This window comes from Anthonomus grandis, chromosome 10 (genome assembly GCF_022605725.1).
Source record: "Anthonomus grandis grandis chromosome 10, icAntGran1.3, whole genome shotgun sequence".
Lineage (NCBI taxonomy): Eukaryota > Metazoa > Arthropoda > Insecta > Coleoptera > Curculionidae > Anthonomus > Anthonomus grandis.
The window spans coordinates 15,421,246-15,436,814 of NC_065555.1; the positions used below are offsets into that span (position 1 = coordinate 15,421,246).

The 15,569-nt window shown below is 30.6% G+C and overlaps 1 protein-coding gene across 5 annotated transcripts in view; it reads right to left on the reverse strand.

Annotated features, from left to right (window-relative positions):
- Positions 1-6,000: 6,000 nt before the first annotated feature.
- The window catches only part of LOC126741647 (dopamine receptor 2-like), a 317,442-nt gene continuing 307,873 nt past the window's right edge, over positions 6,001-15,569 (reverse strand). For all 5 annotated transcript variants that reach the window (XR_007662249.1, XR_007662250.1, XR_007662251.1 and 2 more), the window contains one exon: positions 6,001-6,326. Coding sequence is in view for 2 of the 5 variants with exons in the window: in XM_050448178.1 (XP_050304135.1) it covers positions 6,237-6,326 (90 nt within the window). In the remaining 3 variants the exon portion in view is untranslated. The remainder of the gene's footprint in view (positions 6,327-15,569) is intronic.

The window sequence follows — 15,569 nt, forward strand, 5'->3', positions numbered from 1 at the left end:
TTCTATGCACCAGCAAGCATTTAGTAGCCAAATATTAATAAAATATTGAGTGGTGCAAAGTATGACTTTTTTAGGGTATACTTTGCACCACTAATAAAATTAGGTTGTTCTCTTGATTAGGCAATATACGTAACAAATAGCTATAATCAGAGTTATATTACAACCTGCTCAGTTGATATTTATAATAAAAAGTTCAGATCTTTTTTCGAGTGACGTTACATCCTAACTAATAAAATAAAACTAAAAAAAAATGGTGCAAAGTAACCCCGTTTTACGGTACTAGCAGACGAATATTAAACTAATGCTTCATCAGAAGGTTCCTTATCTGAATCATCGTTAGAGAAAGGTATACATAGTGACGCCAAGCAGCAACACGTATCTGAAAATAAGGTTTATGCGACATAAGAGTTAAGGTCTGAACCTGACGGTTCAGGAGTTACGGTCTGACTATGAAAGCCTATTAACTAAAAACCTCAAAGATCATGGGAGTTCGGGCTAAAACTAAAGATCCAAAGAAAAGCAATGGCTTAGAGATAACTTCGGATGGTGTAAGTCGATGTAGATTGCATCAGCACTAATAAAAAGCACGGATTTTCTTGACAATATTAGTCAGGTTTCTTTGGAAGCAATGCATTATGATATTCACCAAAGAATAATCTTTATAAAGATGCAAAGTTTGCAAATAAAAAATCAATGCAGTTTTAATATGACTTGATACAAGTGATAATGCAACATTATCATGCTGAGGTAGCACAGTTAATATCTAGATTAGTTAAGGATAAATATCAAGTTGATCCTTTACCTAAAACACATTGAATATTATCACAATTAACCAACAAGCTCTAATAGAATTCAAAATAATGAACTAGAATCATTATCAACATACTGTATCTGTGAATTTATGTTGATAATATATCTAGTCTAGTTGTGAATATTATCAACATAAGGTGTAACTGCTCGTAAAACTAACATTGCAAGATAGCCATAATCATACGATATCATCAGACTAAAGCATGCTGCGGTACAGGAGGTAATGCCTCAACCAGTAAACGATAAATATCAGAATAATTTTCCATCTAATAGACATTAAACATTACAGTTAATAAAGATGCTTAGAGACTATTGAAATTCAAAATAAGAGATCATAAACAAATGTTGATTAAATGATATACAAAGTTTTGAGTCTGTTTTTCTGGTACTGATTTAAAAAAAAATCATAATCTCATGATATCGTAGTTTTAAGGTATGCTGAGACAGAAAATTTAATATCTTGACAGCTAAGGCATGAATATTAAAGTATTTCTTTATCTAATTAACTATATCGAAGCCAACCAAAATACTCCAAGGAGATCAGAGTAAGAAACCATAAACTAAGATCATGATCAAAATTTGAAAGTATCTTATCCAAATTCGAGTGAGAGAAAGTTTAAGGTGTGACTTCTGGTACAATTAATATTGCGAAGTTACTGTAGTCACCTGAGATAATTAGATTAAGGCATGGTGGGATACAATAGGTATTGCCTCAATCGACGAATATCAAAATAATTCTCTATCCAGAAGACATCAAGCGTTACAATTAATCAAGATGCTTAGAGATTGATAAAATCTAAAGGAAGAGATTATAAAAACGTTTATCAAATGAGAGATTGTTATCTGAATTACAAAGACATTGCAAGATCATTATATGAGTCACATTAGTCACTCAAAATTGAGGTATGTTAGGACATAAGAATTATTGTTTCGATCAGATATATCTTTAACCGATAAATGGTGAACAGCATAGCTACTAACCAAATTCTGATCAAATCAAAAGGAATTTTTGGATCTGTTCTCTGGTATACCCGATCCTAGTCTGTGTCGGTATCTAATTCGGTCAGTATTAGATAATTATTAGGATGATGAATAAAAGATGATTATTAAGATGATCCGATATAATAATCACGTACATCGAGTATATACTTATTTTTATTAATAAGCAAGATGCTCTATGGAATCTAGAATAAGAAGCCATAATTTAAAATCGTCATAAACATCTGAATATTTCTTATCCACATTCGAGTTATTGCATGATTTCTGGTATAAGATCGCTAGTTATATCATTAGATTAAGGTATTCTGAAGCACAAGAGATATTGCCTCAACCAGTTGATAATAAATATCAAGATCATTTTTCTATCCAATAGACATCGTATATCACAATTTATCAAGAAGCTTAGAAACTGATGAAATTCAATGTAATGAACGACTTTTGTGTGAATCTGAATAAGACAAAGTTTTAAATCAGTTTTCTGGTACAATTAATGAGAATGACGATAAAGTGAAAGATGATCTTCTACCTGAAAATCTTTGAATAGCATTGCTATTCGTCAAGGTCCGATAGAATCATTAGAATGATTGATGAAGAAGATTGGTCAGCTAAATCTATATTAGAGAAATTTGTGGGTCTGTCCTCTGGTACAACTATTCATAGATCATAATCACTCATAAATAAGAAGCTCGCCTGGTAGAATTCAGCATGAAAAGTATGAAACTTTTTAGATTTTTCTTCGAAATAATCAAAGAGAAGTTATTATTGTAAAGTTAGATAATGTTGATAAAGATCCTGGTATAGTGCATACGATCTTAATCCGAACGGTGGCAAAATTAGGGAACAGTCAATATTTCGCATCTATAGGTATTAAAATTAGAAGCGAAATATATGTGATTAGTCCTCATATATTTCGAAGGCGACGAACGCTGGAATTTTCAGCCACCGGCCCAACAACAAAACAAGGTTCAACAAGAAAACTTTGTCAGAGAGAGATGTACGAATGCCGTGTAATAGACGAAGAGGGCAAGTGGCGAGTCGAGAGAGGTTTTGAATCGTGAACGGGCTGGAAGTAAACGCCAGTGTCTTGCTTGAAGGCGATTTTTACTTTTTTATTTATATTTCATATTCGTCTGTACAGCAGGTGTTTTGCAGTGTGCTGGTCGCGTGCCGTTTAATTCTAGTTTATGTATTTGTTGCTTCTCTTTTCATTTAGCGTTCTTTTGTTATTAAATTGTAGCTGGTGTTGTTGTTGTTCTTGTTCTTGTTTTTGTTATTGTTGGTGTTGGTGTTGTTAATACCTAAAATTAACAAGATTGCGTTGTGGAGACCTTTTGATGTGTCTGATGATGAAATGGAAAATTTGGATGCCAATATAAACCAAGATCAATCCGAATTTAAAAATAAAGACTTGCATGTTCAAGCCCAAAGACTTATATTAAATATTTTTAATTGTTTAAAAAGTAAAATGAGCGAGGCCTCACAAAATGACATTCTAAAAAGGATTTGTGAGCTCACTAAACTGACTCGTACCACCGTCTGCACTATAATAAAAGCAGGGATTGTGTTCGATCATTCGATAAAACAAAAAAAAAATAACAAACTGAAGCAAATTGATAATACTGACAGAGATGTTATACGCCGAACTGTTTATCAATTATATTCTAAAAACACCGCTCCAACGTTAGAAGCAATTCAAAATAAATTAAATATAGATTATCCTGCTTATAAGTATAAATCCCTTGATACTTTACGTAGCGTCTTAATAGATTGTGGCTTTAAATATAAATAACTAGATAAAAGAATGGTTGTTATGGAATCTCCTCGAATTGTAGCCTGGTGGCAGGAATATTTAAGTAAAATAAAGGAATATCGTCAATCAAAAAGGGAAATTGTTTTTTACCTTGATAAAACGTGGTATGACACACATGACCTTGTTAAGAGTGGTTGGGTTGATAATACCAAAATGTGCACACTAAGTGGACCTTGTTCTCGCGACAAACGCGTCATTATTTTACACGCCGGTGGTATTAACAGCTTTGTTCTCAATGCCTTATTATTATCGGCGAAAAATATTAAGAACTCCTCTGCTGACTATTATGAAGACATGACAGCCAGTCTGTTTGAAAAATTGTTTACTGAGCAATTGTTGCCAAATTTATCGCCAAATTCTGTTGTTGTGATGGATAATTCCCGGTTGCATAATAAAATTCCCAATAATTCCACAAAAAAAGAAGAAATTGCGAAATTTATGGAAATTAAAAACTTGCATTCCTAAAAAGGCGTTATTGGAAATAATAAAAAAAGAAAATTTAAAAAAGAATATGTCCTTGACAAAATTTGCGAGGCAAATGGTTATACAATTTTACGTCTTCCTCCGTATTACTACGTTTTTAATCCTATTGAAATGATTTGGGCTACTCTGAAGGACAAAATACGGAAATATAATCATTCCCCAACTGACAGTGCTTTCGTCTTAGAAACCATAAGAGCAGTTGTTGAAGAAATGAACAAAACTGATATATGGAAGAATTGTGTCCGAAGTGTTGAAAAAAAAGAAGATGAATATGGCATTTTACCCGCTGTTGACCTTATTGTTATAACTCAAAATTTGGACTTAGGTTCAGAAAATTCTGATAGTGATTTTAAGTCGTAATATATCTTATATTTTTAAAGAAATGCAAAAAAACCGCATCCTAAGTAAAATTATTGAAAAATTATGTAGCTGTATAATTGCATATCTGAAAACATTTAGTGTTTTATACCAAATTATTATTAAATTGGTATGTGATGTAAATTAATTATGTCATCGCCATCTATGTTTAGGTTAAGAAGGTTTTGTGATATTTGACCAGTATCATCACTTTTACATACATTTTGTAAAATTTTAATTTATTCGATACATAAATATAACTCTATTTTAATTGTGAATGTATTGTTCATCTCACCCTCGACATGCGAACCAAATCAAATTTAACCCTAATGATGGACATCTCCCATTTTAGTTTTTTGAAAAGTAAATTAGTTGAGAGTGATTGATGGTTTTATTTCTAATTTAACTTCTAACTCCATTGCAAGAAGGGACTACACTTCTTTAATACAATTTTTTTATGTAAGTTCTTATTTTTACCCATTAATAGCAAGTAATAATATTTAAAAAAATTCTACTACACATTATCATGATGAAAATCAAAAAAAAAATCAAAGTTGTATTAAAAAAACTCTAATTTCGAATTAGCGTGTCTGGGATAATTTTAAAGTAAAAATTTACTATACCTATTAACTTGTTATAAATTAATATACTAATATTTAATGTAAATTTATTTAAATAAAAAATTTGCCGTTGCACGCCTATGTTTCATAAAGAAGATGTCGCTTATGCCCACAGTTTTGTTTCTTTTGCTGTTCAGATTGATATCGTATGAACTATATCTATTGGCATTCTTAGGTACTAACTATGTCTAGTTACACCTAGAAATAAGTAAACTCGATATTCGATATCATTAAAAAATATAAAAACAAAAAGATTATTGAAAATCTAAATTAAATTAAGGAAAGTCTTCAGGAGGAAGATTAATTGAGGGGATTTAGATAAACTGGAGAAATTACATGAGAGAGATAACATGAGATGATTTAATCAGATCAAGACGTGGATCCCAACTGCGGAAAGTCAATCCCAACATGCGGAAGGTCAATCATTTTAATCCAATGTGAGATTTTGCAATATCAAGAGGCTTTTTATCTGAATCAGACTTAGAGAAGCTGTAAACACTAGCTTAAGTAACGAAAAATATGAAACTGAAAGATAAGCAATTTAGGTTTCTTTTATTTCATATTATTCTCTTTAGATTAAAAGTTTAGAAATAGCTTCAGACAGGCTGAGATGATAACCAATGCTGATGTAGAGAAATAGTCAGTATTGGCTCTCACTGGTTAGACAAAACCTAAAAGCATAAAATTTAACATCAAAGACAGCCAACAATTTACAAAAGAGTAAAAAATAAGACGGTATCCAGAAAAGCAAGAAAAGACTACATAAAGAAGACTAATAACAGACCTGTCAACTTTTAATATCATAAAATGAGTTTGTTTTAAATAAATTGCATGGTATATAGTTACACGTGATGAAAGAAATGATATCCCCTTAGATAACTAAAATCACTTTGGCATTAGACTAGAAACGTTTAAACATCACAAACTAAATACTATATTACATATGGCGATCAATATAATTTGCGCAATAACTGATTGTCCTATTAATCAATCAAACTTCATTAACTTTAAAAATCAAAACTACAAATTAAACGTTATGCCACTCGAATGGAGCTCGGTGAAGGGTTGCAGGAGTGGATAATCCTTTGTGGGGGACTCCCAGGAGCTCCCAGTGCTGTCGGAATGGGAAGAGCTGATTGGTGGTGTTTGACGTGACGTCATAACTGGTATAACTCGTGTTGGCCGACGGACGAGTAAGTGCAGTTGCTCGGGGTTGGTTCCAGGACTTGAGTGTGAGAGTTGAAGTACTGTAAGAAAAATTATGGTTTACATTTATAGGATTAGTATTTGATGTTTTTAAATATTCTTGTAAAAGTAGTATGTGCATTTATTTTACAAGTGTTGAAGGAGTGGCGTGAGGAAGAGCTTTTGGACTACTAAAACTTATTTACATGAAATCTTCTAGGTCCAGAATGAGACTATAGGCATAGATATAGGGAGTAAGTGCAGTGCAAGATTAAAAAAGTTGCAATATATAAATTCTTAACAATCATAACCTGTGCCACTTTTCCATTATTCTTTTAGTGCCTTAAGCAAAGATGAAATACCTTTTTTTTGTTTCTATGATGAAGGGTGAGAATACAATGCTCAACTTTATAAAAATGATAAGATATTCAAACAGCTGTTAAACCATCTAAATCATAGATAGTCTGATGTAAAATTTAATAGTTTGATCGAAAATAGGGTCGATAATTTTTCAGAAGATATGATGCAGCCTGTATTTTGTGATTATATATATTTACATAGTGTTTTAAATTCGACTCTCAACATGGGGATCTCGATCTATGATGATTAAATTGAGGCAAAATTGATAATTTTCGAGCCTAACAATATGTCGTTCAAAAATGTAAAATTTCCGAATTCTTCCGAAGATATTCGAGCAAAAACAAAATTTGGCAAAATCGATTTTATTTTTTTATAAACCTGTTTAATTTGGACTTTTGCATTGCCACTTTTTTTTGCTACATGATGGTGTCTTCGTCATTTGCCAACCATTAACTTTGGTTTTTCTTAGGCGCACTATATTGGATTTTTGCATTTTCAAAATCTTTGGAAAATCCTTTTTTAATGATGTATCACTAGTAATATTTTTTTTGAATTTTACAAACCTAAATTTAAAAAAAAAACTAAATTTACCGCAATAGGCTGTGCAAAAACTGACAAGACAATATTTAAGCTTTGAATAAATACTGCACTACTAGCAATGCAATACCATAGTAGTGCACATGTCGCAGGCTTATTGTAAAATCAGTCGTATTGTAATACGCCTAGGCATATTGTCATATAGTTCAAATAATTCAAAATATCACAATTTGACTAATAATTTTAGGCGTATTATAATACGACTGACGGCCATCCAGTCGAATTATTATATAAAAGCAATATCATCTCGGCTTTTGCTTCATTGCAGTTAATTTGTTATTTCTATGTATAATATAGTTATTATAGAAATAGATGTAGAATGTATAGCTAAAAATCTTGGCCTTGGACTTTTTTTAGCTTTCACAAAACCAGTAGTAGAGAGGAAAAAAATTTAAGCTATAAATATTTTAAATGAAAAATGTATTTGGAATAAAAGTAAAAATTACAGTTCTAGAGTAATTATTTACTATTGGTGGATTTTAGTTGGAGTTATAGGTGTAAGCTAGAAGAACACTTTGAAAAAAAATTGTATTTGCCGACGTTTTGATTTAAATTAGATCATCCTCAGGGCACTAAAAACTGGTAAAATTTATATTAATATTATAAATACCTATGGACAATTAAATCAGAGTTAATAATTATCTGTATAAAATGGACATGAATTAAATATACAGATAATTATTAACTCTGATTTATTATATTATCATAAATTTTGTCTGTTTTTAGTACCCTGAGGATGATCTAATTTAAATTGAAACATCAGCAGATACAAGCATTTCTCTCCAAAGTGTTTTTTCTTTGACCTAAATCCGTTAAAGAGATTTTAATGTTTTTGAAAATATACCAACAGTTTAAGGTTGAGGTCACAAACAAAAGATAAAATTATTATTTATTACAGCATGGTCCGCTTTTATGACATTTGCTACTACATTTCATATGAGCTTTAAAAGATAAACATTTATTGTTGCGACACTGTACCTTGCTTGGTTTACAAGAACACTTTTTAAAACCCTGTCCTTCAAACTTTGAAAACAATCTTAGAGCTGCCCTTAAGGAAATTGACTTTTCTTCCGGGATGTTAATTATGATATTATTTTTGCAATAAGAAATTTCATCCCTGGAAGACCATCGATTTAACATGCCATGTGTAGTACCAATTTGATAAACACCGTTAGTTACATTTACTATAGCTCCTAATATATTCTTGGGATCAAGTGGTCCTCTATCTACCTTGGGAACCTCGATTGCAACAATTTGGCCTACATCCAGAGGCTTTAATTTTTTATTGCTGACTTCCAATATTTTTTCTGCAGCGCGTTTTTGTCCCAGAGCAGATCCTTCTCTTTGCTGCTTGACTTTTTCTTCATTTCTGCATAGATCACAAGTCTGCTGTTGTTGATTTAAGGAAATTGATTTAGGCAAATTATTTTGGTCACACTTTATACATCTTAGGGTGGAAGCATCTGTAATAGTTTCTTTATTGTCAATATCAGGTTTTTGCTGAGAAATATTTTCATGATCTTTTTCCACAAATTCCTCTGTAGCATTATCATTAATGTACAGTATTTCTACTCCATGGTTTGCTTCTAAATCGTCTATTGGTTCTTCTAACTCATAGGTAAGTACCATCCTGTCATCTGTATTATTCAAGTCGGTAACTACTGAAGTCTCGATTTCTTTATAAATGTCAGTAGAATATTTGTCGTCAGTGTGATTGCTAGTCGTGTCGACTTGTAAGCTAGTTATTGTGGCATCGTGTACTCCATCAGATATTTCGTAGCGATCAGCTAAAGTACCTTCTGGACAACCTCCAGTTGAACTATTATTTAAAATTGTGTCTAAATCTTCTTCTTTGTTTATAGTATGAATAACTTCAGAATGCAAATTAGTAGAAAGCAAACCAACTTGAAAATTCACTCCAAATAAAGCTTTGTATGAGGAACGTTTAATGATCCTGTGATAGGAAGAATTTTTTTGCATACATCTTTGGCATTCTTAGATTTTAAAGGTCTGAGATGAATAAATTTGGTAAGATGATCCTGGTAATTTATTAACCATTTGTATTCTCTATCAGGCGTTGACTGTAAATCGATAAGGTCCACTTGTCCGCAATGATTAAAATCTTTGGATATAATGGATTTCACTACCACACCTTTTTTAGGAAGTTGCTTTTTTTTCGCACAGGTTGTACAACATTTAACAAATATTTCTACTGCTGGTCTGGGAATTGCATGCTTGGATTTCAATGCCATTAACATCTTATCGCGGCCTCCGTGACCCGTACCTATATGAATTTCAATTAATTTGTTATAAAACTCTTCATAGGCAATTATGAAAATGATGTGATCATCTTCCTTGGTTCTTTTTTTAATTACTTTTCTTGTTCCACCAATTTCCATAGTTTCATAAATACGTGAGTAATACAGCTGGTTATTATTCCTTCTAGTTCCTTTATTTTTTGCTTCCCAGAAACCTAACTAAAATATCGCTTACTTCTCTTATTTTTTTTAGGGTCCATGATCCTTTACTGCTTTTTTCGTATTCTGAAATTAAAAGACGTATTTTTGTCAATTTTGTAAAATAATAATTACAAAGTTCTCAATATGAAATGTATAGAATAATGTAACTTTTTTTAGCTAAATTAATAATATTTATTAGTTTATCTCCGCCACTAGGTAATGTAAAAACTTTATATTTCTTATAGTTATGGCTCTTCATACTACTAATATTATTAATAATAATAATAATAATAATAATAATAATAATAATAATAATAATAATAAAGCGCCTTTATTTAGCAAATACATAGTTTTACATAGTTTTGCCTTCGAAGGCGAAGATTAGCTAAAAGCTACTCTTAAACTCTTAACCTTCTTAAATTACACAAAAAAATACAAAATAAACAAACATAAATCAGTAGAAAATAAAACAATATTCGCTTAACAGAAATAAGAAAATCTTTTGATTTACCTAAATGATTCCTGTAGAAACAGGTTCTTGAAATGTTTTTTAAAAGCATACAGGCCATTGCTAAAATCAGGCCTAAAGACGTTCACAAATTTGACTGCGTTGTAAGTGAATGATCGTTCAAAGAGAGCCATTGAGTGATGGGGCATAGTCAGAGTGTTTTGCCTAATAATTCGAGCATGTACATAATTTCTAGGTATAAGTTTCTCAAATAAATATATCGGAGCTTTGGACTTATAAAGGCGATATACTAAGCTGCAGTACAAAAACTTATATAGATAAGGTATTTTTAACCACTTACTAATATTTGTGCAATAACCCTTCCCCCCATAAAAACGGAGAAACACGTGAAATTACATTGAATTTTGCGCCTCCTCCCACAAAAACACAGAGACACATGAAATTACATTGGATTTTGCATATTTTAGTGCTTAAGACCCCCTCCCCCCAAGCCCCTCCAAAAGTTACTGCCTAGTTGCGCCACTGGACTTTTGTATTAATTTCGTATCTTAAGCAAAAAGTGTCTAATACAAAAGAAATATAAAGTTGTCAACAAACAAAATTGTTCACGTGAATCCCGCCATTCCCGCTGATGCAACCGCGGTAAAATTAATATTTTGAGGTTATAGTTATGTTTATATAGTTTAGTTACCATTGTAAAACTTCTCTAGTTCTATATAATAATTGTGTTTATTCACAAACATTAAATTAGCACTCATTTTAAATGGTATATAAGTAGGTATATCGCACAACACTAACTAAAATTATGATTGCAATTCACCTGACAAACTGTTCAATCTAAATGATCGAATACAATTCGCCTGGATAGCCGTCAGTCGTATTATAATACGCCTGATCTCATGTAGTCATATTGTAATATACTCGCGTACAGATTGAATTTAACAATAAGCCTACTAAGATTCAGTCATATTATAATACGCCTAAAATTATTAGTCAAATTGTGATATTTTGAATTATTTGAACTATATTACAATATGCCTAGGCATATTGAAAAAGCCTAGGCGTATTACAATACGACTGATTTTACATAAGCCTGCGACACACATACATTCATCATCATATATCAGGGTTACTTTCTTATTTTTTTCGAAGCACCTTTAAATATTTCAAAAGGAATCAAAATAATCTATGTACTTAAAAAATTACTAGGGAAACTTTATTATCAATTTTATTGTATATGGGATTTAACATGCATTGGTAAGTAAATAAATAAACAAAAAAATTTAAAAACAAAAAAACATTTATCTTAAAATAAATTTATATTAAGTGCTCAAATTGTGATACTTATGTACCAAGATACAATTGCACTCCCTTACGAATAATGAGCGTTTGAACTTTATAATGGCATTTCTATTATATTTATAATAAATTTTAATTAAATCTCGCTATTCTTCATTCGTAAATACCATTATTGTTTAAATTATTAGTAAAATACACTACGTTAAATTATTAGTAAAGTACACTTTGTACTACAATACTAACAAAATATAAAAATCATTTATAATTTTTAAATATTGTCTTGTGAGTTTATTTCAGCCTACTGCAGCAAAATTGAGTTTTTTCAAAAAATTTTAGATTTAGATTTTAAAAATGCAAAAATCCAATATAGTGGCTCTAAGAAAAAACAAAGTTGATGATGGTTGGCAAAAGCCGAAGCGTCGTACTAAAATTCTAAAAACTCCATTATGTATTATGAAAAAGGTTGCAATGCAAAGTGCAAATTATTCAAAACTCGAATAAGAAATAAGCACAGAAAAAATAATATGATTTTTTTTTTAATATTTAAATTTATGTAATATTTAAATAAATAATTTTTTTTAATAAATGTATATTGCTATTAATTTATATTTTTATCCCAAATTTTTTCTTGCAGGCATAACTTTTGTGCTTTAAAATTTCGCTTATGTAGAAATATCAAGTTAATTATACTAATATTTTATGAGTATATATACATAAAACGCGATTATTTTTTTGGTTTATTATACAGCATTAAGAGCACCTAACTTTTTTAATGTACTGTCAGGACTATATTGGGTATGCTACTGAGTTAGTTATAGGAATATATTTTTAGTTCCTTATTAATTGTCACTTTTTTTTGTTTTCTTAGCTATGGAAAATCGAGATGTAGAATATGAATACTGTAAATCCAGACACAATCCAGACAATTTTGCTCTCAATTTGATATTTTTCTCCAATTATGTCGACTTGGAATGTTCTGATGTAATCAGCTTATCTGAGGCATGCTCAAATAAAGGTATTTATAACAGTTCTCTTGCTTTAACCAATTTTAATATCATGAGAAAGGATAGAGAGGGCAGAGTAGGCGGAGTGGTATTTTATAATCATAATAATTTAAAATTCAAAAACTTATTTAAATATGTGCCAAAAAGACCTGAAGAACTCATCAAATTTTTTACCTCAGTTTGATAGCGTACTTTTTAGAGGGGATTTTAGCATTAGTTTTAGTATGTCACCATCAGTATGCCGAAGAGATCCAAATAACTCAATAATCAAGTTTATACTATTTGAATCATTGCCAATTAGCGTTGCCAAGACTTATTTGAGATTAAAACTAACTTACTAACGTTAAATTAAGGTTATGAGACATATGTTATAAATTCAGATTTTTGTATTGTAATATTGTTTATTGGCCGTGATATCATCAAAAAGGAAAACAGATTTTACAGAAACTGTAAAAAATTTAATCATATGACATCTTTACTTAAAACATCCAAATAGTTGAGTTTAGAAAAGAAATACTAAGTGAATCTCTTTAGCCTAGATTATAAGCTAATTTTATCAGGCAGTCGTGTATATTTGATACCAACTGTACTTACTTTGGCATCTCCAAGTGTTATAGATTTAAAACTCTTTTTTTTTATACATGTAAGGTTATTTCTACTTTTATTTATTTGTTTTTTCTTTTTTTTAAGTAGTTGTGGTTGTAATTTTTTAATACCACCAATTATTATAATTATCTCTTGTCATTGTAGGAAGTGATATTAAGTTGCACCTTATTTCAGATAGACGTTTAGATAGAAGAGCATTGCCAGATCTCGCCATCTATTAATCTATTATTATGAATTTGTAATTTTTGAAATAAAAAAGGTATTTATTATTATTATCATTATTATATATAATGGATAGAGGCAATTTAAGTTATTGCAAGAAAAGCTAAAAGAAGCAAAAACAAAAAAAAGTAAAGTTTCAGTACAAAACTGCATTACGATTTTGTACTATTTATCAGGCAGTTTTATATTACAATTGTACTAAGAATGCCTTTCTTTTTTAAAAGAACCTTCTAAAGCACTTTAATTATATGATAATTTCAAGTAAATTCATGGTGGTGCGATACCTCTGGCCATGACGCATGACACATGTTACGTACATGCCTATAAAGTTAAAAGATCTTTTGGAATAAATTAACGCAGCTCTATTTTTACCGCCGAGGCTTATGCTATTACTGACGCACTAGACTATAAAACCCTATAACTCAGACTTTAACATCCAGACAGTACTTCATATATACAGACTCAGGATCTGGTTTAAAGAGCTTAAAAAGGAGAACCAAATATTATATGAGCCGTTCAGCGGAAAAGTGGTCTAACTCCTTTAAAGTAGAAATTTAGAAAATTGATATTTTGCATCTGGATGAATTACAAAATCACAGTAACATATTCTTTACTTTTTTGTACATATTTATAATAACCCTGTACTAAAATTTCATATGGTAAACATTTCTACTGATTGCGCCCATTCATTACATTTTTGCCGCCCAATGTCATTCTTCCAGTAAGTTTTTTTCAAAAACATAGCGGAAAAGTGGTAGAACTTGGAGAGTTATATCACTTTTCCTCGTAAAAGTTAACCAAATTTCACAAAACTGATGAACCAAAGAAAAATAATAGCTGTAGTATGTTTACTATGATATCTATAACTGATAAAAGTGTTCAAAAAATATAGAGCTTTAATAGCAAAACATTACTACTACTTATCTTACATATTAAACTTATAGTAAGGAGAGTAAGAACAAGTTATTAAACAAATTAATCTTCATCAGAATCGGATAATGAACCACTGTCAACAGCATCTTCTTTTGTCAGTAAGTCCAGGAAGAACTGATGCTGAATCGGGGGAATCCACTGAAGAAGTTCTATCATATCTTTTTTCTTAGCTACAGTAACTGATCTACACACTACGTACCATAACACTAAAAGAACCTGACTAAACAAGAAAAAGCGAGTTTAATAGGACCTGGCACGACATCGGAACAGCGTGGTGCCTTGACTTATACCACTATTCCAGCGAACGAATCCATTAAGTTGAGAGGAATAACGTTAGGAAGCTCTTATCTTAGTTAAGTTAAAATTTTGACTTATACCAGTTTTCGGCTGAATATATTAGACCAGTAGAAACATAATAATTAATGGTATAAGTCAAAAATTAAAAAATACTGACATATACCAGTTTTCCTCTGAGCGGCTCATTTGCAAATCCAATTATTTTTAAAATATAACAAAAAGTTTTAATTTCAATAAAAAATGTCATCAGGATATCATTCTGCTGAGTTAAAGGACATTACGTAGTAATACTATTTTTCGATTACATAAGATATAAGTATAGATTTGGATACATACATAGACTCAAAAATATTTCTGTAAAATACAGAGATTTTAAATAGTATACTCTTTTATTGTTTTGTCATATTTTTTGTTTTTACTAAACTTGTACTAATTGTTGGACTTCAAAAGGTGTGGTCACATTAAATGAGACATTCTCCTTGATACCATTATTTACACATTTTTGAGTTGATTGTCAATTTTTCATGACCTGCTGTGCAGTTTTTAATTAAATAGTGTTTTGCACTTTTTATAGGCTTCGCTCAAATTTAAAGTTACTCACTTGATCTTCCTCTTAACCTTCTACTCCCTCAAATTTAGATGTGGTAACCAGTGATCACAACAAGTAGCAGTAATCAGATATGCTTTAGAAATACTATCCTTTCCCCTTTCTTTTATCAGCAATAACTCTATCTCTCTTGATTCTTCTTTGATTTTCTTAATATCTCTTTTGAATAACTGCAAAAAAGATCATTCTCGAATTAGCTCATCAAAATAAATCAAAGGATCAACTTCATCCTGATAGAATACTTCAATGAGACATTAATAGGAAATATCAACTTACACATTATCTAACGTAATTTAAAATGTCTTCTATTAACCTCCATATTTTCACGAAATAACCGCAGGCTCAACTATCGTAAATTTGCATAGCGTTTAAATTAAAGAGAAAGCTCCTCTTATTTAAAATAGCTTTTAGTATAATTATCTTTTCATTTTATGACGGAACAAGACAACCTA